Source organism: Stegodyphus dumicola, chromosome 2 (genome assembly GCF_044657685.1).
Source record: "Stegodyphus dumicola isolate Sdum_Otavi_A_Nest chromosome 2, ASM4465768v1".
Classification (NCBI taxonomy): domain Eukaryota; kingdom Metazoa; phylum Arthropoda; class Arachnida; order Araneae; family Eresidae; genus Stegodyphus; species Stegodyphus dumicola.
Genome location: NC_140769.1, coordinates 58291966 through 58316912, shown reverse-complemented (window position 1 = coordinate 58316912; position 24947 = coordinate 58291966). Strand labels below are relative to the sequence as shown.

The window sequence follows — 24947 nt, the reverse complement described above, 5'->3', positions numbered from 1 at the left end:
ATAATAAATTGGCTTTCTGGAAAGTATGCATTTACATACTTGAATTTTTACACTGAACATTTTTTACATGCATAAATTATTCAGGTTTGAAATTAAAATCATCTCTTAATAGGAAAATCACATCACACAAGTCCTTTGTTATTATTGAGATTACAGTTAAACTCATCTGTAGTGGATGTAATGCATGTTCATTATATTTTTTCTTCAAATTAATATGTAACAGCTAAAAAACCATCTACTTGAATTTTTCAAACACGTTTTTTGAGAATTTGTGTTAGTTCAACATTTTGTTAGCATAGCTGTTTTGAGAAAGCATATATGATTAAGTGATAATTTGTTTCTTGGCGTGGATATTAGAAAACTTGCTGAAATGATTACTTTAAATCATTTAATAGCTCTTGATATTATGAAATGGCTACTCAAAGCATGAATTTAATTATTTGTACTTTTAATATATTAAATTTATGTAGAACACTTTTTATTTCAGGCACATGTGATCAAACCAGTACTGCCTAAATTTTTAAGGATTATACAGTTAACTTCAGCTGCTACATCAGGTAATAATAAAAATTATATGCTGTTAGTGTTATGAAAATAAGTACATAAATAATAATTTGGTGATGACATCCAAGGTAATTTTTACTTGAATGATGGTAGTTTGTGGTATTTTGACAGATCAACTTTATTTAAGCATAATTGTTAGCAATGTGAATACAATGAAGCACTGCAAAGGGTTTTCTTCCGCAAAGGATCCGTTGGCGCCGGTGCGTATTTATTCGCCAAACTCACCAACGGCTAATCAGCCATGATTTTAGTAGTGTATGGTTAAGTTGCAAGATATTTATCATATGGAAGCAGTGTACAGTCAAGTTATATTCCATTCCAAAAGTTTATCTAACCATTCCAAAATCTGTTTATCAATTTCACACTGCTCTGCGGCCGGGGGGGGGCGCAATGAATTGGAAGTTGATCTGTCAGCACTATCCTTATGTTCAGGGCAGATGTTTTTTATTTTATTTGGCTTATAATTCCTTACTAAATGTAGTATTTCATCTGGATGTACTCCATCTTTGATATGATTTAAACCAAATTCCTCGTCATTATAATTCTCTTCTGATAGCGAAGAAAGTGACACAGAGGTTATTGAAAACAATACATGATATAATTTCTGATAATTCTGGACAAAATTTTCAAACAAATCTCTTATTGGAGCTAATTTATCACTCTTTCTTCTGCCATTCCGTGTTTCAACATCATCGAATCTTAAGGCACAAAGAATGGAAAGAAAATGCTTAAAGTTCATTTGTTTTATGAAAAATATCCAATCCTGTTCCATCAGTCGCCCATAATTCTCTAGAATTTACACAGGAGGATTTGTGCAATCCAGCTATGTATGAGACCTAAAAAAGCAAGAAACTCTTCTTTCTCCATAGGTTTTGTGTCTCTTTTAAAATTTCCTGAAATATTTTTTACAGAAATATTAGAGCATCTCGCAATCATTTCAATAATTCTGTCGTCAAATATTAGCTTCCATGCATCGATTGGTGAAGCCACATCTTTATACAGTCAAAAGTCGTTAATTCGGACCTCAAAGCTACAAACTTTCTGTGCATGCGTTGCGACCTTTACGGCTGCGAATATGCATGTGCGCGTGTGCAAAATACGTTTACGAATACGCGTTTAATGTATAACGAACGGTATAAGCTAAGCTAAAATTATATAATTCAGTTAATGTTGCAGATTGCGTTGTTCCTTAATCTTCGAATTGGATCCGGCTTATTATTTTTTGCAGACTGTTAGAGCAATTTTATAAAAGTAAGCTTGAACTTTCGATTATGTCAAATAGAATTTCTGATATATATTTACTAATATGTAAAGGATCTACAAAGCGAAAGTATGTTTCGAAGTCCATTAAACAAAAAGTGGAATTGCTGCAAAAAATGGATAAAGGCATATCCTTTGTTTATCTAACCATTCCAAAATCTGTTTATCAATTTCACTCTGCTCTGCCTCCAGGGAAGGGGCAATGAATTGGAAGTTGTTCTGTCAGCACTATCCTTATCTTCAGGGCAGATGTTTTTATTTTATTTGGTTTATAATTCCTTACTAAATGTAGTATTTCATCTAAATGTACTCCGTCTTTGATATGATTTAAATCCAATTCCTCGTTATTATAATTCGCTTCCGATAGCGAAGAAAGGGACACAGAGGTTATTGAAAACGAAAAAATTTCGATTGACAAATTAGTCGGTATTCTCAACACAGCAATTATAGGACTTGAACAGCAGAACTTTGTAACTGAACAAGAAATTATGTGTGTTTATAGAATGAAAGAGAAAGTATTATCACATAAAAAAACGAAGAAACTAAAACAACAAACATTGATAGAAATGTTTAATAAAGTAAATAATATAAACTTTTTTTTTGTAAATTTATATACCCTTTTGATCATAATTGTTCTTTATTTCATAAATTACGGTTTCATGTTTTTAATTTTATAATTTCTGCATGCCATCTTACCAGATTTAAACTGATGATCTATAATCCGGAATCGCCGGATAGTATAATAAGTACTGACGAGTCTGGAATAACGACTTTTGACTGTATATATGTGCATTGCGAGGCAATTTTTTTTTGATATTATGGGAAGCCATGCCTCTTTGAATTCAAAAGGGTTCTTTCTTCCATTTTGTTGTTTTATCTTTTCCTACGAAATAATCAGTTTGACCACAAGGAATGTCTTCTGAAGAGTTGAATTCCTTTTCTGATTCAGACTGATGATCACTAAATATATCTTCATTATCTGAATCTTGTAAGAAAGTCCATCTCTGAAAAGATGTTTGGAAACTTATAAGAAATGATGTTCTGCAAATTTATCTTAAAATGGACCTAATTCAATGCTATATACATTAGTGCAATTTAGAATATCCAAAGTGAGAATGGAAAAAGCAATATTCTCATTTCCATTTATGAAATAACCAATGCTGTTGACAAATTAATATGTATCCTAGGATAATTCCAGTTCCAGGAAGGATATCATTGAAATTATTTCTCCTTATAACACATGTGGGAAAAACCCTGATGAAATTAAACATGACAAGATAATTTTCTGCTGAATGATGCAGCCATACGTATGAAAAAGGCAGATGAAACACTTCTCAAAATGTTTTATCTGAAAAGAGTCGTAAATGCTTTGCATGAAAAGTTCATGAATTGTTGCCAGATGTTGACAAAACTATTTTTATTCTAAGAAAGATGTTTTTAAATCTCTGTTATAGTGAGAGTCTTTGGAGAGACTACTGCTGATATATTAGTTTTGACAAAGTGGGTAACATGGTCAAGTGAGATTGTTATTATGCCAAGCAGTAATAACTTTAGGGGGGATGAGTGTGTGATGGCCCAAGATACTGAATACTGAAGATTCAAACTTGGATCAAACTACCAGTATTCAGCAATTGTATTGCTCAACTGCTTGTGAACTTGAACAAAACTATGAATATCTTGTTAGTAAAACCCATGACGTAAGAAAATCGGGAAAATTTATAAAGTTTTCAAGATTAAAACATGGTCGATTTTGTTATGAATCATGTGATTCTGACATGTTTTAAATACACTCCTGCTACACGGATAGAAACGGAATGATCATTGTCTTGCTTACAACAGATACATCATGTCAATGTAGAATCTGAAGGAAAGTTTAGGTTATTCGAATATGACAAAGAATACTGGCTATGGACCTGAAGAAAGATGCCGTTTTGAACAACTTTCTAAGGGAAACTGGCCAATATTTGCATTACATATGAGAAAAACTAGAAAAATCAACATGCAGCCAGCTCTTTAATCATGATATGAAACCAGATCAAACTACCAGTATTCATTATCAGTTGTAGGAAAAATCTGAAGAAAATGTTTGCAATATCATGTAATCAGAAATTAACTATGTGTTGCTTAGCAGGATTACTTTTGCAAGTGTCGAGGTAGATAATACTACTACTTTTTTTTGTTTGTTTCTTTTTTTTATATATAGGTATTTGCCCATGATATTCATTACATATATTCTCTGTCATTCATACAGAATACTAATATTTTTAGTAAAAAGTGTCTTTTTAAGTTCTTTGCTTGTCAATATTCTCAAAATTATGTTTAATAATTTGTGCTACTGAACATTTAATAGATTAATGGATTCATTACTAAATAATACATTTAAAACATTCATTTTACACAAGCAATTTTTCAAAGTTGTTTTTTTGAATTTACTTGCTTATATCTTAAAATATTTTATTTTGAAACAACTGTCTTTTTCATAATAAATTTGACAATGCCAAGTATCTTCAATAATATTCAAATTCTTTAAAGTAGCATTGTAAACAAACTTGAATAAACATTATACATTTTGTTATCTTTCAAGATTCATTCAAACTTTGATTAATTACTCAAAGCAGTGGTTTACTAACTTTGATGACCCTGGGAATACATAAAAGTATTTTGTTATCTCAGAGAACCAATAATATTTTTTTTTCCCCATTCTAATCATCTATTGTATATAAACACCCAGTATCCTCTAAAAAGTAATTTTTAAAAATGTATTAAAATATATCAATTTTTTAAACATGAAAACTGATTTAATTCTTATTATTTTAGGTAAAAATAACAGTAATAAAAATAAAAACTTAATTATTTAATATGCATATTATTGCAGCCCATGTTAATCATAATATTTTAGGAGCCCTGTGGTTCTGCGTGTTTAAAGTTTTTTAAAAATTACTTAAGAACACAGCCATACTATTCTAAAAAGCCGTGTTATAGCCCCCCCCCCCCCGATTTTCACCACCTCACCCGGTAGTGACGCACCGCTAGCCAGCGGTAAAACGAAGCCCCGAACAGACGAGAAATATTCTCTGTCTATAAGCGAAACCAGGTTGCTACCTCCGACAATCCAATTTTTCGGGTCACCATCTTTGAAATTTCATCGCAATTTTTGGCGATGTTTACATTTAACGGATCCTTTGCAGAAGTGCTTTCAAAATCTGAAGAAAATGCATGCAGTATCATGTAATCAGAAATTAACTGTGTTGCATAGCAAGATTGCTTTTTCAAGTGTCGAGGTAGAGAATACTTTTTTTTTTGTTTCTTTTTCTTTATATAGGTATTTGGCCATGGTATTCATTACATATATTCTCTGTCATTCATGCAGAATAATAATATTTTTAGTAAAAAGTGTCTTTTTCATTAAGTGCTTTGCTTGTCGATATTCTCAAAATTATGTTTAATAATTAGTGCTACTGTACATATAATAGATTAATGGATTCATTTCTAAATAATACATTTAAAACATTCATTTTACACAAGCAATTTTTCAAAGTCGTTTTTTGAATTTACTTGCTGATAGCTTAAAATATTTTATTTTGAAACAACTGCCTTTTTCATAATAAATTTGACAATGCCAAAAATCTTCAATAATATTCGAATCCTTTAAAGTAGCATTGTAAATAAAACTAGAACAAACATTATACATCTTGTTATCTTTCAAGATTCATTCAAACTTTGATTAATTACTCAAAGCAGTGGTTTACTAACCTTAATGACCCTGGGAATACATAAAAGTATTTTGTCATCTCAGAGAACCAATAATAATTTTTTTTTTTTTTTTTTTTCCATTCTGATCATCTATTGTATATAAACATCTAGCATCCTCTGAAAAGTAATTGTTAAAATGCATTAAAAATATTATCAAAATTTTAAGCATGAAAACTAATTTAATTCTTATTATTTTAGGTAAAAATAAGAGTAATAAAAATAGAAACTTAATTATTTAAAACATAAATTATTGCAGCTCACGCTAATCATAATATTTTAGGAGCCCTACGGTTCTGCGTGTTTAAGGGGAGTTGGAACCCCAAAATCTTGAAAAAATTTTGCTTTCGGATTTTCGCATTTTCAAATTTTCTACACTTTTATCTTTCTAAAAATACCATTCTTTAATCTCTATGAAAATTAGAACTGTAAAAAAATCTAGTTTTAATTTGTCATCTACTTCTTTGATCAATGAGGATTTTTACATAAAAGCGTGTTTTTCTCCAAACGTGATTTTTTTATACTCGATGTACCTTTTCTCAGGAACTGCAGCTCACAGGTATCTAAACTGTTTATGGCTTTATTATTAGGTTCCCTAATATTTACTGAAATGAGCTTTTTGTAATAAACTTGGAAAAAAAAAATTTAAAATTTGTGTGAGAAAATTGCTAAATTTTACTATGCCTAACAAAATATCCTGTAATTTACTCTAAAATTCAAAATGTTTCAATAGTTCATTTCAGTATAATCAGATAGGTATACTTTAATTACAAAAGAAATTTCAAGCTTGTATCTACAGCAGATTTTGAGAAAAGGTACATCGAAAATGGCCAATTTAACATCGTCGGTATTTTGGTTTCTGATACTCCTTAAAGTCTTTTGAAAATGACGTAAGAACACAGCCATACTAGCAGCCGTGTTATATTCACCCCCCACCGGCCAATTTTCACCACCTCATCCGGTAGTGACGTACCGCTAGGCAGCGCAAAACGAAGCCCCGAACAGACGAGAAATATTCTTTGTTTAAAAGTGAACCAGTTTGGCCCAGGTTACCAGCTTTGAACTTTTATTGTCATTTTTGGCAATGTTTACATTTAATGGATCCTTTGTGGAAGTGCTTCCACTGCAAATGCCAAGAAGTATCTTCTTGCACAAAAGCTTAACTACTAGATCATGACGTCATAAACTAGCAGCTGACAACCACCTTGGTCTCATTTCTTTCTATAAAAATATGCATATTTTTAAAGCTTTACTAGCAGGATGTTTCTTTTGAATAAATGATGTTATTCACTTGAAGATGTATATTTTCAATTCATTCATGAGCATAATTTTCAAAATATATTTATATTTACAGAACTTAGAGCGTCTGTAGGGAAGCAAAAAATTGGTATCAAGGCACAGCTTGACAGCACTTTGAATCGTATTTGTTAAAGTTTATGTAGCATTGAATCCATAAAAAATACTACCTCAAATTGTATTTGTTCGAGTTTATGTGGCGACGAATGCATAAAAAAACTAATGTTTTTTCTTCGATGTTGTTAGCTATTAAAAATTTTATGCTTTCTCAATAAATTAATAATTTAAGATTAGGATCTAGGTTTAAGATTTTTGCCCTGTGTTTGGGTGTATGATTTAGAGGGGGGGACATAGCCAATGGCTCTCCAAAACAAGGAAATACGTAAAATTGTTTTTCCATGCTTTAATAATATTTAAGTCATGGCTCTAGTGTAGAATTGTTCAATTTTGGAGATGAAACCCCATTTCTGATTACCATGATACTTTTAACTTGGTTTTACCTTCCATTATGACCACCTGAGGGTTACCGTAACTTTATTTGAACCTTATATGACATCATAATTCTCCTGATTTTTAAAAAGTGAAAATAGATCGATGTGTGCAAGGACAAAGTTAAGGCAGTGCGCAATGCCGAATTTGTACAATTTTCTGATGTTTTAAAGTGAACAATTCTATGGTTGTCAAAGAACGCATGTAGCATCACCTTGATTTTTTTTCACTAGTTATGCTTTTTCTACCATGAGGACTCGGATGCTTCCGTTGCAGACAACTGTGCTTTTGTTTTTCCGGAATACTGATGGCTCATCTCCAGTTGTCGCTTTGTTCAGAACCTCAGGACCAGTCCTACTAGTGTCAGGTGCTATGCAACATCAAGATGGAGTTCTTTCTCTTTTCTCTGTGCATCTTCAGATCAGCACATAAAATTGCATTTGTGAAATCTTTACTGATTCCAACCTCTTCAGCAATCTCTGATAAGGCCAAATGATGATCTCCCTTTACCAAATTTTCCATGCTGTCAACAACAGGTACATTCCTAGTGGTTTGTGGTCTTCCAGAATGTTGGTCACTCTCCACTGATGTGCAGCCATTTTTGAATCAGTTGACCACTCCTTAGTTATTATCTCTGAACATGTACTACTAAATTTTATGGACTGTTTTGCTTTGAAAATCACCAAGCGTGACAAAATATGATGCAGTATCTTTGTGTAACTCATTCATTCATCTTGAGTTATATAAAAAATCTGACAAACATGTATAACAGCACCTGAGTCGGTGGCAAGCAGTAACAAGTGCACTCAACAGGGAGAAAATTTCAGGCATGAACATTGATCTCTCATTTTTCACTGTGCTCAGTGGTGCCGCCTTGGCATCATTACTGTGCATAGAAAAATTCAAGGTTGCTTCCTATCACAGTTCTGGAGTACCCAATTTAAAAGTACTTTCTCACATTAGAATTTGTAATACTATATTGATGAAATTGTAACGTAATATATTAATGTTGTGACTAAATGTTGATAGTTGAAGGTGTACAAATGAGATAAACTTCACACAAGTAATTCCAGCATAGGGCAACGTCAAGCAAATATGCTTTCTAAAATGGGATTCAGAAGTGGAAGTCATTTGCAGGCATAATAAAAATGCGTCATTTTAGTAAATGTCCAGAAATTATATGTGATAAAATTTCAATATTATGTAGATCTTTAGTGTGGTTATCATATAAATTGAATATGTGATTAAAACTAACTTAACTCTTAAAACTTAATTTTGATTAGAGCTATATTTAGATTTTCAAGGATGTCAAGATTGTTGCTTTATGTCTGAAGTTAATAATTTAGTATTCACACCATTTTTTCCATTTCATTTTAGATGTACAGCATAAGGATCTGATTTTACACACATCATGGCTCATACATCTTTTGAAAAGAATGCTGAATCACGAGAACAAATATATTGTTAAATGGGCTTTATCCACAGCTATGAATCTAGATTTTCAAATTTGTCCAATTTCTCAACAGAATTCTAAGGTAATATATTTGTTAACATTTTTCTTACATAACAGTATTTATTCTATTGTAACTTTATTTAAATATTTTCCTATGTTTCAATATACAGAATAAAAGTACATTTAAATAAATAATAATGCATGAATTATTTAAATGTATTTTAATACATCTAAATGCAAATATTACATTTATTTAAATGCAAATATTACATCATTTACATCTGAAATAATGTAAAATAATGTACAGGATTTTATATCTTTTACATAATACAGCTTTTACATAATTTATCACACTGAACATTTGGCCTCTTTCACTGAAAGCCAGTCTCCAACTAACTCTTTTCCTTGACCTAGAAGGTGCTACTTACTTTCAAGATTAAAGTTGTAGATGACCAGGCACTACAGAAGTCATCAAAATAAAATTTAATTTCATTATTTGGTTTTAGTTTGAAATAGAAGTGTTTCATCAGATTAAAAATTTTTTAAATTTTACTACCAGAAAATTTTTCCTTGTTATGGCACCTGTGGTGGATTTTTAAAGTGTTTGGTATTGTAGATTTTACAGCCAGCCCTGGGGATTCTAATAATTAAGTACCAATAAACCCCATACACGAGTTATCAGGATGAAAGTGAAATGTTAAAATTTAAGCAGACAAGAAATATGAATAATATTCATCTTAAATTTTAATAAGTCTCTTCTCGAAATCTTAACATATAGTACAGGTAACTTTCTACTTGATTATGCATTAGATTCAGGATAAACGTTAGGTATTGAGTACTTAACAATTCAGTTTTATTCTTAGAGGAACCACAGATCTGTAATGGATGTTAACACGTTCAAATACATTTGAAATTTTAACTGCGGCTTATCATTTTGGACAGGACTTCTAAGAAATCCTCTGCATTGGCTAGGATTAAACAGCAACATTCACCAATAACTAATTTCTCATGTCTGCATTGTAGTACTTGCTAAGGCACACCTAGGCACAGATCCAGCTGTCCCTCTTCAGACAACTTCTATGACTACACAACTTTTAGACTTCTTCTTTTAACAACATTTAAAAACTATTTGTACTTCTATACTTGTCTTGTAAAAATCTACAGAAGTTCCTGGAAGGAGCGAGCTGTGACTAAGTAAGAAGACAAAGTAAAAAAAACCTACTTATAAGCTAAATAAACTAAATTGTCACACTGTATGTGTGCTTTTATTTGACAGAAATAAAAGTATTTTATATTATTTAAATCGATAATATTTTCTGAAATGTGATAAATGAAAAAATTAAAATCCCACTCTTGCCATTCAGGCCAATGCATTACTGGCATGCATTCAGTAATCAATTGGGAATTTTTTAAGTGTCTGGATGGATAGAGTCCTACAGTGCAAACAATTATTTTAATTGATTTTATTTTATAGTAAAATCACTGTTTAGCTCAAAGATTACTAATATAACAGAAGCTTAATACAGTCAAAAGTCTTTAATCTGGACTCGTTGGGACTTCGGCGATTCCGGATTATCTATTTTTCCGGATTATAGATCATCAGTTTAAATCTGGTAAGATGGCATGCAGAAATTATAAAATTAAAAATATGAAACCGTAATTTATAAAATAATGAGCAATTATCATCTAAAGGGTATCAAAATTTACCAAAAAAGAAGCCTAATATTTATTTGTTTACTTTATTAAACATTTCTTTCAACGCGCGGATGCGTAAAGCATACCTTACGCATATCCGAAATTAGAAAATTGCAACCAGAAAACTATTTGATTTGTATTCGTGGTATTTATAATGACGAGGAATTTGATTGAAATCATATCAAAGACAGAGTACATCGAAATTAAATACTACATTTAGTAAGGAATTATAAGCCGAATAAAATAAAAACATCTGCTCTGAAGATAAGGATAGTGTTGACAAATCAACTTCCAGTTCATTGCACGCTGCGATGTCCCCTTAGATAAACAAAGAATATGCCTTTATCCATTTTTTGTAGCAATTTGTTTTTTGTTTGATGGACATCAAAACATACTTTCGTTTTCTAGATCCTTTGGGAGCTCCAGCATCGGAAATTCTATTTGACATAATCGAAAGTTCAAGCTTACTTTTAGAAAATTGCCCTTACAGTCTGCAAAAAATAATAAGCCGGATCCAATTCGAAGATTAAGGAACAACGCAATCATCAACATTAACTGAAATAGATAATTAGATAATTTTAGCTTATACCGTCCGTTATACATTAAACGCACACGCAAAAACGTATTCTGCACTTGTGCAGATGCATATGCGCAGTCGTAAATGTCTTGGACGCACGAGTAAAATGCCTATGCGCATGCGCAGAAAGATTTTAGCTTTGAGGTCCGGATTATAGATCATTCCGGATTATGGGTGATCCCTTTCCTGTCAACTATCTCTAAAAGCAACCAGTATTTTAAGAAGCATAAATAAATATCAGCATGTAAATAAATGCTTATTATAATAAGTGTCTGTAAGCACATTCTCCAACCTGACTAAGACCATCAAATATACCAAGATAACCATTAAAATACCTAATTTCACTGTCTTATTGAAATGTTTCATGTATTAAATAAATTAAAGAACTATGTTTCTAGTTTTTACTGTAATAACAAAACTGTTTTTAAAAATTAATTTTTTTTATGAGTAGTTGAGTATTAATTTAGAGTGATATAATTTTTCATACAGAATGTGATTCGTATTTTAAAATAGCTCTCTTCAAATTATTTGTCATATCCCTAATCTGGTTAAACTGTTTCATTCCCTGCCTATGTAGCAGATATTAGACAGTATTGAGATCCAGAATTGTGAGTACTTCAGCAATGCTAGATTTCTGAAATTTCTGGATTTTAGATCATCAGTTGAAATCTAGTAAGATTACATGTAGAAATTATAAAATTAAAAATATGAAAGGTCATTAGTGAAATAATGAAGCATTTATAATCTTAAGGACATGAGAATTTACAATAATAATAAATGCTGAACTTTTATTTCCTTTCATTATTTTATTAGTCCAAAAGCACTATTAATCCCAAAACACAATTTTGCATTGGTTCACTTTAATTGCATGTCTCACTTTTCATTCAAGTCTGTTGCCATTTAGGAAAATGTATGGTATTTATTTTTCTAATTGAATCTTTGTGTTATTGATTAAGAAACTAAGCTGTTTCAAAAGCAATAGATGCAGTTCTTAAGATATATATTTTTTTTACTTTTTAATCTGATTCATTTAAATAAAAATGCATTTAATTTCATGATAGTACTTGTAGAGACATTAGGTATTTTTTTTTTTTTTTTTTTTTTTTTGGAAGAATGCAAGATGAAAAATGAGCAATGCCTTTACCAGGAATCGAGCAATGGACCTTTGGAATGCGCACCTAGCATGCAGACCACTACACCACAAAGGCATGCTAAGAAGGCAGGAGAAATACCTTGTAGACTAATTAAAAATATATTTTCATTTTTCAAGTATACAGAAGATATATATAATGTTCTCATGTTAGTCTAAATGTGTATTATCTGGTATCCTATAAAAAATTTTGCTATTCTACCTGGGCCATCTCTATTGATAATCTCCATAGGTAAAGCATATTAAACATTAAAAGAGCTTTTGAGCAACTCTTACAATCTGAACACTTTCTGATCTTTTTAACATCCTATTTTTTTAGGGTAAGTTGCTTAAATAATTTTATTTTATGTGGTAATACCTTCCCTTTAATTTTATAGTGAGACATAATTTCTTGTTCAGATACAAACTTTCATTTGTCAAGTCTGCTGTCTTGAGAATTCCCATTAAGAAGTGAATCTCAACTAAAATCTTTTCACTTTTATTAACTTTTTTATCACTTTTTTCATGATCACTGGCAATATTTTCTAGATTTAAAACTATATTACAGGTTTCACTGTGCATTAATCGACTGATGATTGGGTAATTGCCTTTGCAATAAAGATTTCAGCTATAAGAAACTGCTTTTTTTTTTTTTTTTTTTTTTTATTGGCATATTTCCTCAGTACAATTCATCACTAGTTTAGTTAAGCCTGTTACTTGTTGCAACTATATTTTTCATTCAGTTGTCTTTATAAAAAATGGTTCATTTTGTAAAAGGAAAGAATGGAGAAAAGAACAGGGGAAAAAAAAAAAAAAAAAAAAAAAAAAAAAAAAATTCTAGGCCATGGTTGTTTATGCATCATCCTATTCGGCCTACATGCAGCTTTTATTTGTACCACAGTCTTAGGTTATCAGTTATGTATACTGGTGCCCTGTGTAAATAAAACATATTCATAATTCAAAGCAATGTACCTTTATTTATTTGCCGTTTGTCAGAACAACTTAACTGGTGCCCTTCAAAAATGGACGAAATAGGCATCTGCCAATGTAGCTTATGCCTATGTAAGTGTTTTTAATGATATCTGTAAATGTGTCCTTTCATGACTTTGCAGTGCTCTTCTCAGCAGATTTTATATTAAAATATTTCAAGAATTGTAGGATAGTCTTACTGTAGTCATCGACAGATTAATAAATATAAAGCACTGAATAACAAAATAAGAAGCTGAAATAAAATGGAAAATTAAGGAAATGCTGAATTCGCAGTGAAGTTTAAGTTAATTGAAACTTTATTTTTCTCCTTCCTTTCTGCTCCAACAAAAGGAAACTACTGTGTACAACATTCCACAAGTACAGAACTAGTTAAGACAAGTACAGTCAAAAGTCGTTAATCCGGACTCGTCGAGACTTCGGCGATTCCGGATTATCGATTTTTCCGGATTATAGATCATCAGTTTAAATCTGGTAAAATGGCATGCAGAAATTATAAAATTAAAAATATGAAACCGTAATTTACGAAATAAAGAAAATTATGATCTAAAGGGTATAAAAATTTACAAAAAAAAAAAAAAAAAAAAAAAAAAAGCTTAATATTTATTTGTTTACTTTATTAAACATTTCTTTCAATGTAAGTTGTTTAAGTTGCTTCGTTTTTTATGTGATAATACATTCTCTTTATTTCTATAAACAGACATAATTTCGTGTTCAGTTACAAAGTTCCGCTGTTCAAGTCCTATCATTGCTGTGTCAAGAATACCGACTAATTTGTCAATCGAAATTTTTTCGTTTTCAATAACCTCTATCACTTTCTTCGCTATCCGAAGCGAATTATAATGACGAGGCATTTGATTTAAATCATATCAAAGACACATCGAGATGAAATACTACATTGAGTAAGCAATTATAAGCCAAATAAAATAAAAACATCTGCTCTTAAGATAAGGATAGTGCTGGATCAACTTCCAATTCAGTACATGCCGCCCTGTGTTAAAGATAAACAATGTTTAGATAAACAAACGTTAAAGTTTACATAAACAAAGGGTATGCCTTTATCCATTTTTTGCAGCAATTCTACTTTTTGTTTAATGGACTTCAAAACATACTTTCGCTTTGTAGATCCTTTACATATTAGTAAATATATATCAGAAATTCTATTTGACATAATCGAAAGTTCAAGCTTACTTTTATAAAATTGCTCTAACAGTCTGCAAAAAATAATAATCCGGATCCAATTCGAAGATTAAGGAACAACGCAATCTGCAACATTAACTGAAATAGATAATTAGATAATTTTAGCTTAGCTTATTCCATCCGTTATACATTAAATGCGCATTCGTAAACGTATTTTGCGCACGCGCACACGCAAATTCGCAGCGGTAAAGGTCTTACGCGCATGCGTCAAAGTGACACATGCGCAGAAAGTTTGTAGCTTTGAGGTCTGGATTATAGATCATTCCGGATTATGGGTGTCCGAATTAACGACTTTTGACTGTACAGGACTATGCTATACAGTAACTATTTGAGAGCTTTAAAGAAAATGTGGGGGAAGGGAACCACACCTAATCAGAACAAACTGGTTTTATGGCACCTTTTTTTTTTTTTTTTTTTTGCTTGAGTATATTATACATTCCTATACTTTGTGGGGGAAAAAAATAGAGTTTTATGGGAGGTCTGAATTCCAGTTATTTGATGTCCAGATTTCAAACTTTGTACTGTGTAACAAATTAATGTTCATGCGGTGCCATAGCATTTCATTTCTGTTTATTATGCTATGCTTATTGGATTAGGCATGTAGCCATTTTACTTAAAATTTATTCAAGTGACTATTCTTAAATAGAGACTCTGGCAGAGCCAAAAATTAGTACATTTAAACAAAGAACACAATTAAAAGTTATTGAAGATGCTGCCGGTAGTTTGTTGCAAAAAGGGTTGGCAGTATAATAACTTCATGGTCTAAGTATTTTTATAAGAAGTGAATATTTTTAAAATTACTAAACAACAATTAAAATTTAAGTTTTTACAATGTGAGTTTTTTTTTGGCTTGCTTTCTGTATTTTAAAATATAATTCATTTAGAGTTTTTTTTGGGGGGGGATTAAGCAATGCATTTTGTTCCCCCTTTTTTACTTATTTATTTATCAGCTGATTACTTTTCTTTGTAACCGGTTCAAAATGATTACTTTTCTTTGTAACCGATATAGTTTTATTAGTAAAATGATTCTAATAAACTCATATGTTGCACTTCTGCTTGAGCATTTTTCTTTGATGTATCCAAGCATCTTGAAAAGAGCAAGTGCATTAATTATCAAATTGATTACTGCTATCACTGGTAGTCAATTTCTCTAAAATAACACTTCTACGGAAGATCAAAATTGTCTGGAAAATATAGGTGGTTATCTTACTGAAGTTTCACTGTATGTGGAAATTTTTGATATTTTGTTTACTTGTTTACATTATTATGATTTATATTGTTTAATCAAGCAAGAAGAATAAGTGTTAGGCTGTTTTAGGTGAAACATGTTACTTACGTATCACTAATTTTTCCAGTAGGTATTAGTATTTTTCCAAATTAAATTTTAAAAGATTATTCTCTTAAAACAAGCATAAATTAAAGATTTTTCTTTTAAAATAACCATTAGATTAAAATAACCAAAGCATTTAAATCGCTAATCAGAAGAACTATGCAAAATATGTGCACCATAGTGAAATATTCAGGAATTTAAATACATGCTGTATCCTGAACGTTAGTATAATTTCCTCAGCATTTAAAGAGCAAATGTTAATACAGTTGTATTTATTTTATTATATGATCTTTTTCTTTTATGATGTTATATGAACTGTAGACTGTATCTATTATATCTTCAAAATATTATTAATGCAAGAATGGAATACATTATACTCATTATATAAATCTGAAGCATGTGTAAAACTGAAGCTAGATTTTCACTGCATTTCATAATAGGTAATTAAGAAATTTTATTAAATTTATATGTATGTATGGACATTTATGGACTTCCTCACATAAGGTATGCATCTTAATCAAAGCCATATATTTTAAATATTATTCACTGTAATCAAGCTATAGAAATAATTATTTACATTAACTTGTTAATAAATGATCTGTCTTGCTGTTGCAACTATATCTAAATATAGTTATTTGCATCAACAGTAAATTAATTGTATAACATTCACAGATGCAATTCCTTCAAAATAATTTTGTGGCCTTATTCATATGGTTTATCTACACATATCAATGCAATAACTTCATCAATATCATGGATGATGGCCCTTCATGGATGATAAGTGATTTCATAGCATTCATTTCGTGGGAATTTGCTCACTTCTACTTCTCCAATAACTTAGGCAGTTTTTGTTTTGCAGAAGTCCGTTTTAAGCCATTTCACTTTTTTGAAGGACATAAGTTGGAATTTGTTTTGATACTTCCATATTAACACAAATACCTTAGTAGAAATTGCCAAATTTTCAGAATGCACCTAACTAGTAATGTGCTTAACAATTATTTGCATTTAACAAGAAAAATGTCATTTTCATATGCATTCTTTTTGATTCCAATCAAATAATAACAGTTTGAAATCATTTTTAAAATATGCTATTGTGAGTTTCCTTGCAGTGAAAAGTCTGCTATAAATTTTCTGCTGGCATGCATAATTTTGCTGCAAATTATCTTAATAGAACAATTTAATTGGATGTCAAGTGATTGCTATAAAATTTCCAACAGAACGGAGCAAAATGGAACTAAAAGTCCAGGGAAGGGGTGAAAAATTAAAAAACGGCTTTTAAATAAACTTATTGATTGTTTTTTTTGATAAATATGTAGTTAATATGGGAAATATATACATAATACATAGTAAATAATGTTTTGCAATTTGGAAGTCAAGTCACTTCTTGCAATGCAAATCACCATTCCTTTTTCCTCTGAAAAATATAGCCAAACTACATCAGGGTGGTTGAATTAGCACATTATGTACCCATGTTATATCTTGCATAAAGATATTTGAAAACGATTTTCTCTTTTAACACCCTAAAAATAACATTTGGTATTTGATTTGTGCGAAAAGGAAGATATTATTAAGAAAAAATATTTTTAAATTGTGAAAAATGCACATAAGTTTGGCAGTTTTATGACTTTTCAGTACTTAAAACTGTATGAAAAGGCAGAATTGTAGGTAATAAGAAATAAAGACTTTTCACATCAGTCACTAATGATAAATCTTGGTCTTTGACATGAAGGTAGCCAGATACAGCAATTGTATACATAGAGACAAAGGGTTCAAATAATCAGAGTTAGATGGAAATTTGCAAATTCCTCACCAGTTATTGGACACTTGCTGGTTAAGCATTCACTGGAATTCATGGTCAAACATATCAGTTACTTATCTGTTCCATCATTAAGAATGCTGCGTACATCACAGTGCTGACAAATATTATATAGTACAAAGTCCGTAATCCGGATGTCCATTATCCGGAATGATCTATAATCCGGACTTCAAAGCCACAAACTTACGCATGCGCATAAAGCGTTTACGCATGCGCGTTTGATGCATGTGTCCACTACGCGTGCCCGTAATGCCAGTAAAGTGTTTACCCATGCGTGCTTCCGATAGTGAAGAAAGTAACAGAGAACTTTATTGAAAATGAAAAAAATTTTGATTCACAAGTTAGTCGGTATTTTCAACACAGCAATTGCAGGACTTGAACAGTAGAACTGTGTAACTGAACAAGAAATTATGTCTGTTTATAGAATTAAAGAGGAAATATTAGCAGAAAAAACGAAGCAACTTAAACAACTTACATTGAAAGAAATGTTTAATAAAGTAAACAAATATAAGCTTTTTTTTTTTTGTAAATTTATATACCTTTTAGATCATAATTGCTCTTTGTTTCATAAATTATGGTTTCATATTTTTAATTGTATAATTTCTGCATGCCATCTTGCCAGCTTTAAATTGATGATCTATAATCCGGAATCGCCGAAGTCCCGACGAGTCCGGATTATGTACTGTACTCTCAAAAAGGGAGGAGATTACTTACAGCTAAGCCTTAATGGGAGTTGAATTCACTTCCTTGGTTTTGGGTCAACCATTATTAAACACCGGATTCTCCAAGGCAATCCACCACATAAAATTCATAAGTATGAATTTCTATATAAATATCAGAATTTCTTTTTCCCACATTGAATTCATTTTCGTATTAAATATAATTGTAATTGTAGAAATGTAGCTATCTAAAAAATTAGGAAAACAGTTCGGAGCATTCACCACGTAACTGTAATAAAGTCGGCTTTCTTATATGTATATATATTTTTATAATTTGTGTTTTTTATTTAATATATTTATGTGTATTATTTTCTTTTTTATAGCTATTTATCCAAATAGTAATTGAAGCTTTTAATGATCAGAATTTGTTCTCTAGGTTTGTATTTAATTCATATATTTTTTATATTAAAAGTTGTCATAATTTAGTGACATTTTGCAGTTTCCACCACCCCCAATCTTAGTATGGTTTAAAGCAGCATTGCCTAACCTTGTGCTTGCGAGCGCAAGTGTGCTCGCTGATCATTTTGTATGTGCTCACCAGCTCGATTAGGTACTATGAACAAAAAATATTAAAAATATAACCATTCATTTATATTTCTTAATTGTTAAAATATGATAAGCATTTATTTTAGTCATAAGAGGTACCTTGATGTACATTATAAAATAATTGATAGCTGACTGATGAACTTGATAGCGAATATGAAATCTTATTGTTTCATTCCGATGTTAGATGGCTCAGCAGGGGAAGAGTACTTCAACGATTTGTAGAACTTCTTTCACCAATAAAGCAGTTTTTGGAATCCGGAAACGAAGGTTATATTATAACCTTTATAATATAAAGAATTGGACAATAATAATTGGTTATCCAATGTGTGTTTTCTCACAGATATAACAGCTAAACTGAACGAAGATATCCAGGAAAAGGAAAAAAACCCTTTTTCAATTGACTGGGACTGTAACTGCTTTTCAGATAAAGTTAAATTTGTGGATAAACCAGATGAAAGAAAAAAATTTAAACCATTTTCAGAATTTATCAAGCCATATTAATAACCACAAGGCAATTGAAACCGAGAAATACTCGGAAAACCTAAGTGCACTTAAAAATAATTTTGAACTCTGCTTCTCTGATTTCCATAAAGTTCAACCAATATTATTATTTAGCTCAAACCCATTTGCCGAAATTAATATTTCAGATGTATCACATAAGATTGGAAATATGTTTAATGAAAATGTTGATGTTTTGGACATATGCTCGCGATAGGCCAAAATGTGCTCGCGAGAAGCCGAAGGTTGGGCACCACTGGTTTAAAGTAATGTGGTTTCGAATGTAAGTTATTTGAAAAAAATTAAACCATTTTTTTTTGCTTAAGTCTGTTCATATTTATTTGTTAAATATATTTTTAATTTTTTTGAATCACATCTAAGAAATTAAAATCAAATCAATTAGCAGATTGCCATATATCAATAAGTATGCTTGGTTTGGGATTTATGCAAAGCATGATGTTTGGAGGTGAGATATTTCCATACATATGAAATATAAAGACTGTCACACAAAAAGCAAAGATTGATGTTTTATTTGCTTCAATTAAATTTGTAAATTTCTAGATGTAATGTGCATTTTATATATTTATTTGTATGATATTTTTGTTTAAAAAATAACTTTACAGTTTTTCTTCTGTTTAAAGTAACATGATTCGTTGTGTTCTGATACTGCATTACATGACATACTGCAAATGTTTTTCATATACAGTACAAAGTCTGTAATCCAGACTCGTCGGGACTTTGGTGATTCTGGATTAGGGGTTTTTCCGGAGTATAGATCATCAATTTAAATCTGGTAAGATGGCATGCAGAAATTATACAATTAAAAATACGAAATCATAATTTATAAAATAAAGAACAGTTATGATCTAAAGGGTATCAAAATAATATTTATTTGTTTACTTTATTTAACATTTCTTTCAATGTAAGTTGTTTAAGACGCTTCCACAAAAAATTCAAAAAGATCCTTTTTCTTGTGTCATATATAGTGGACTTTCCAACTTATCGCATAATTTTGAGACGCATAGGCCTTTATCCATTTTTTGCAGCAATTCCACTTTTTGTTTAATGGACATCGAAATATGCTTTCGCTTTGTAGATCCTTTGGCAGCTCCAGAATTGGAAAGTCTTTTTGACATAATCGAAAGTTCAAGCTTAATTTTTATAAAATTGTTCTAATAGTCTGCAAAAAATAATAATAAGCCGGATCCAGTTAGAGATTAAGGAACAGTGCAATCTGCAACATTAAGTGAAATGCCTTAGATAATTTTAGCCTATACCATCCGTTATGCACTAAACGCGCATGCATATAAAGTTTGCAGCTTTGAGGTCCGGTCCGGATTATGGACATCCAGATTACAGACTTTGTACTGTATAATATAATTGCTGTAGTGTTTTCATGCAGTATTTGTACTGTATTAGTTGTCACGTATACACAGTAATCTAGATATTATTTATAGTGGATGGGGAATTAATGCATAAACATTTTATGCACAGATTTTAAATGTTTGAAGGTTTTATTGATTAACACAGAATAATATGTTGATGAGCAAATGCTGGCAGTAACATTTGTTTGTACACAGAACATTTATTTTTTTTATGACAAGTTTTGTACTGAAGTTGAGTTTGCTAATTAAACGTTTTTGGAATTCCATGCCTAATCCATGGTACATTTCATAGCCATTCTATTATTACTGATTTCTTCCTAATGAAACTCCATATTTTATTTTAACCATAATTTTTTGTTTTTAAACAATTAATAGTTATGTATTAAAACTGATAAATTGCAGGTTTTACTTTTTACTAGAGCAATGCAGTATTATTTTTAATGTGTTATCGTTTCTCCCACGTATTTTCTGAGAAAATATTAGTCCATATTTTGTTCATGTTCTGGCAATAGGTTTAAGGAAAATGTGCAAATAAAAAATGCTTGAGTTATAATTATGAAAAGAAATTCACTTATGCTTTTCTTTTTGGATTATCAATCATCTAAATTTGTTATACAGCAGATGTTTTTTCCTCTTAAAAATGAGAAGGTAGTATTTAACCGGGGATTAAGGGATGTATTGTTTAATCAAGTGTGTTTATTTTATAATTTTTAAATTCAGTGTGATTAACAAAGTCTTTTTATAGCATAAAATATTTCAGCAGTATTGACTGAAATCTGTTCTATTCTTTGGGAAGATCTTAAAAAACAATTGCTGTCTGGCACAAAAAATTTTTTAATTCTGATTGAATGTGAAGTGTAGTACATGATTTTCATTTTGCTTAAGAATATTGATAATTTGTTTTTATTCATATAAATTCATAATATATGCTTAATACTATGTTAAAAATAGAAAAATTTGGCATAATTTTTTTATTGAAGTTATTATCTTTTATTTGAAATATTTTCCATGCTTATGATAATTAGCACTTTTTGATTTTATTAATTTGCTTCTTTCAAATAAATAAGCATATACAAAATTTGTGTCATTTAAATGATAATAATAATAAAGTTAGTTGCTTTTAATGTTTCTAATTTAAAGTAATATATTGCTTAATAAGCTTATAAAGCTATAACTTCTTCATATACTATTATTCTTTTAACTGACATGAGTTTATTTTTTTTTAAACTCATAAAATATGCATCAACTGTAAATGGATGTCATTTGCTCTTCTGATTTTCAGGTGTTTATGTTCAAAGTGTTGCCTTTAAATTACATAAAATTTCCATTCTTGGTTTGTAAACCTTTTGGATCCTCCCCCCCCCCAAAGTCGAATTCTTAATGTTTGTAGTTCTCTCTCTCTCTTTTTTTTTTTTTTTTTCCTGTGTGTGTGTAAAATGTACACCAGGATAAGTAATTTTTGTGAATGAGATGTAAATGAAATAGTTTCTAAAACTATAAATTTTCTTTTGATACACTTAGAACAGAGGGAAAAGATGGCTATTTTCGATGGCTCTCTGCTAAGAAGATACAAAAATTTCTGATACATTATATTTCTGTTTTTGAAACTGAATCTGAAAGAGGTAAAAAATTTACTCATGGTTTATTTACGTAATTTGTATGTAATGTTTACTTGAAAAAATTATTAATATAATAAATGATATTAGATATGTTAAATATTTTTTCACATAATTTATTTTTATCATAAGTATTTGTTTAAATAAAATTTGCTTATAAAACATATGCTTAGTCTGAATGCAAATATTCACAACAATTTGATTTTCAGCTTATTTTTACATAGATTTTGCTTAACTAATGCATAGCTTAAGATTAATGATGAACTGCTACTTATACTAACTAATGCATAGCTTAAGATTAATGATGAACTACTTCTATACCTGTATTTATGCAGAATATATTTTAAAGTATAAATTATGAGCATCATAGAACTGTTATTGTTAATAATAAATATTATCTAAGGCAACCAAATATAGTAAGTAACCACTTGATATTGTTGTAAATTTTTGTGTTTGTTTGTAATTTAATTTTTATATTTTTATGTGTTTGTAGCGTATCAGTTTTATATATTTATTTAGCGTATTTTGTATAATAATTTTATACCTATTTATTTGATACTATGTGTAAGGTAAAAATATACTTCAGGGTGCCCCTTGGCGAAAATTGGCGATTTTTGGTGATTGGCCAGCAAGGCGTAATTTTAAGATGGCTGCAACAAAACCAAAATAGGAAGCCAAAGAACTGCACAAACTCTTGGTAGACATCAATCTATTTTCACTTTAAAAATATCTGAGAATTGCACAAACTCGGCATTGTGCAATCCCTTGACTTTGTCCATGTACATGTCGATCTATTTTTACTTTAAAAAAATCAGGAGAATGATGACATCATATAATATTAAAACAAAGTTACTTATCACCAAAATTGAACAAAATTTGTAGCTAATCAAAGCTCGATTAAACTGCATTTTAAATCACACAATGAAATAACATAAAAAAGGAAATGCATGTTATTGCATATATGAACTACAAAAAGGAAATACCGACTTACCATATTTAGAAATTTCTGTGTCTTCAGCCTGTGGCACAAAAAATTCCTTAACTAACTCCTTAATTGAAAAACTTTCTAGAATTATCTCAACTAGAATATGCATACTGCCGTTGCCACATAAATTCATAAAAATAAGAGTCAAAAATATCCTCCGTAGTGCTGAACTGTTGGTGGCATTTCTTGCGACAAACGCATTCAAAGCCATCTGAACAATCTTTGCATTTGACCATATGCATTTCCTTCATACAAACAGGACACTTATAATGACTATTAAGTAAACCTTCATTTACACACCAGTCAATTAATACTTTTCCCCCCTTTTGTTCCAAATCATACAGAAATTTGATATTAATATCATCACATACAGCCATTTTACAGTGTACAGCACAAAATAAGCATTGCACTTCCTAACTGACATCCAACGCAGAAATCAGCCCTTACAAATATTTTCCCCATCAGTCAAATTTACAGCAATCAAGGCATAATAGGTTTTCCATATCATTTAACTACTCAGGTTACTATAAATAAAACAGCAACTTGGCGATAATCCAAGAGGCACCCTAAAATATAGATTAACCTTGTGTAACCTTGAATTTATGATCAGTTATTTTGTTTGCAAATGTTATTTCGTACATTATTTTGTAAAGCTTGTAATTCTTTATTTGAAGATGTTGGAATTTTAAAGGTAGCTCAAGTAAAACCTAAAATATAGACAAATAACCCTTATTATTTCTTGGCAATATTTTTTTATTTCTCGCCGACTTTGCTGCACTCTGGAAGTTTTATATAAATGTGTTTTCAAAGCCCTAGGAGCTATTTTCTGGAAAGTTATAGAAATGCTTACCTCTTCCCTGTACAGTGACATGCATATAGGAGGTTAAGAGTAGCCATGGGCTAGTAATAATTGAGTTGAGATTTATTCTGTTGCAGGCAGTTCTACCATTGAGCTGGCTGCTTTTTGAGTATGAGTTGTCACTAAAATTACTGTAAAAGCAATTTTTGTGATTTATAATGATCTTCATGTGTTAAGAAAATGTGGGCTCTTTGAGTAGTCTTTGGGCTGTTTTTAATCAACTACATTACCTTGAGAGTTGTTCTTCATCTCAGGCAGAATAAAATTTGTTTTATTTAGTCAACTAAGGATATCTCTGGAAATAAAGTGACAAAGCATGCAGTGATATTTTTTTAAATGCTGTAGCTGTATTATAATATTTATTTAAGGAGCTTTCAAAATTATTGAGTGAAATAACAATAAAAGTGAAAGCTTAAGAATGGTCACTGAAAATAAATATGTAAATTTGAATACCCTTTTCAGAATTATTGAAAGAAAAAAAAATTTGTAAGTATTTTCACTCTTCTCATAAATATATTTTTATCTGTTTCTTTCTTTTATTTTCAGTTGACCTAATGAGAAATCTTCTAAGTATTATTGCATGCCAGTCATGGTGTGGTGTAGCACTACTGCATTTCACTTTTGCATTGTCAAGAATGGATAGTATATTTGCATGGGATCAGATGGACTTAGTTAATATGAGGTAACATGTTAAAAATGCTTTTTGATTAGCAATATACAATCATTTATTAAATCTTTTTGTAAAGTCGTTTTAATGAAAAATTGCTTTAGATTATAGCCTTTCTACTGTAAT

At 30.3% G+C, this 24947-nt stretch overlaps 1 protein-coding gene across 3 annotated transcripts in view; it reads left to right on the top strand.

The window, feature by feature from the left end:
• Positions 1–24947, top strand: part of LOC118197378 (tRNA (guanosine(18)-2'-O)-methyltransferase TARBP1) — a 65999-nt gene that overhangs the window by 1910 nt on the left and 39142 nt on the right. For all 3 annotated transcript variants that reach the window (XM_035368887.2, XM_035368886.2, XM_035368885.2), the window contains exons 2-6: positions 488–557; positions 8737–8894; positions 18589–18641; positions 22216–22316; positions 24701–24836. In XM_035368887.2, the coding sequence (XP_035224778.2) occupies positions 488–557; positions 8737–8894; positions 18589–18641; positions 22216–22316; positions 24701–24836 (518 nt within the window). The remainder of the gene's footprint in view (positions 1–487; positions 558–8736; positions 8895–18588; positions 18642–22215; positions 22317–24700; positions 24837–24947) is intronic.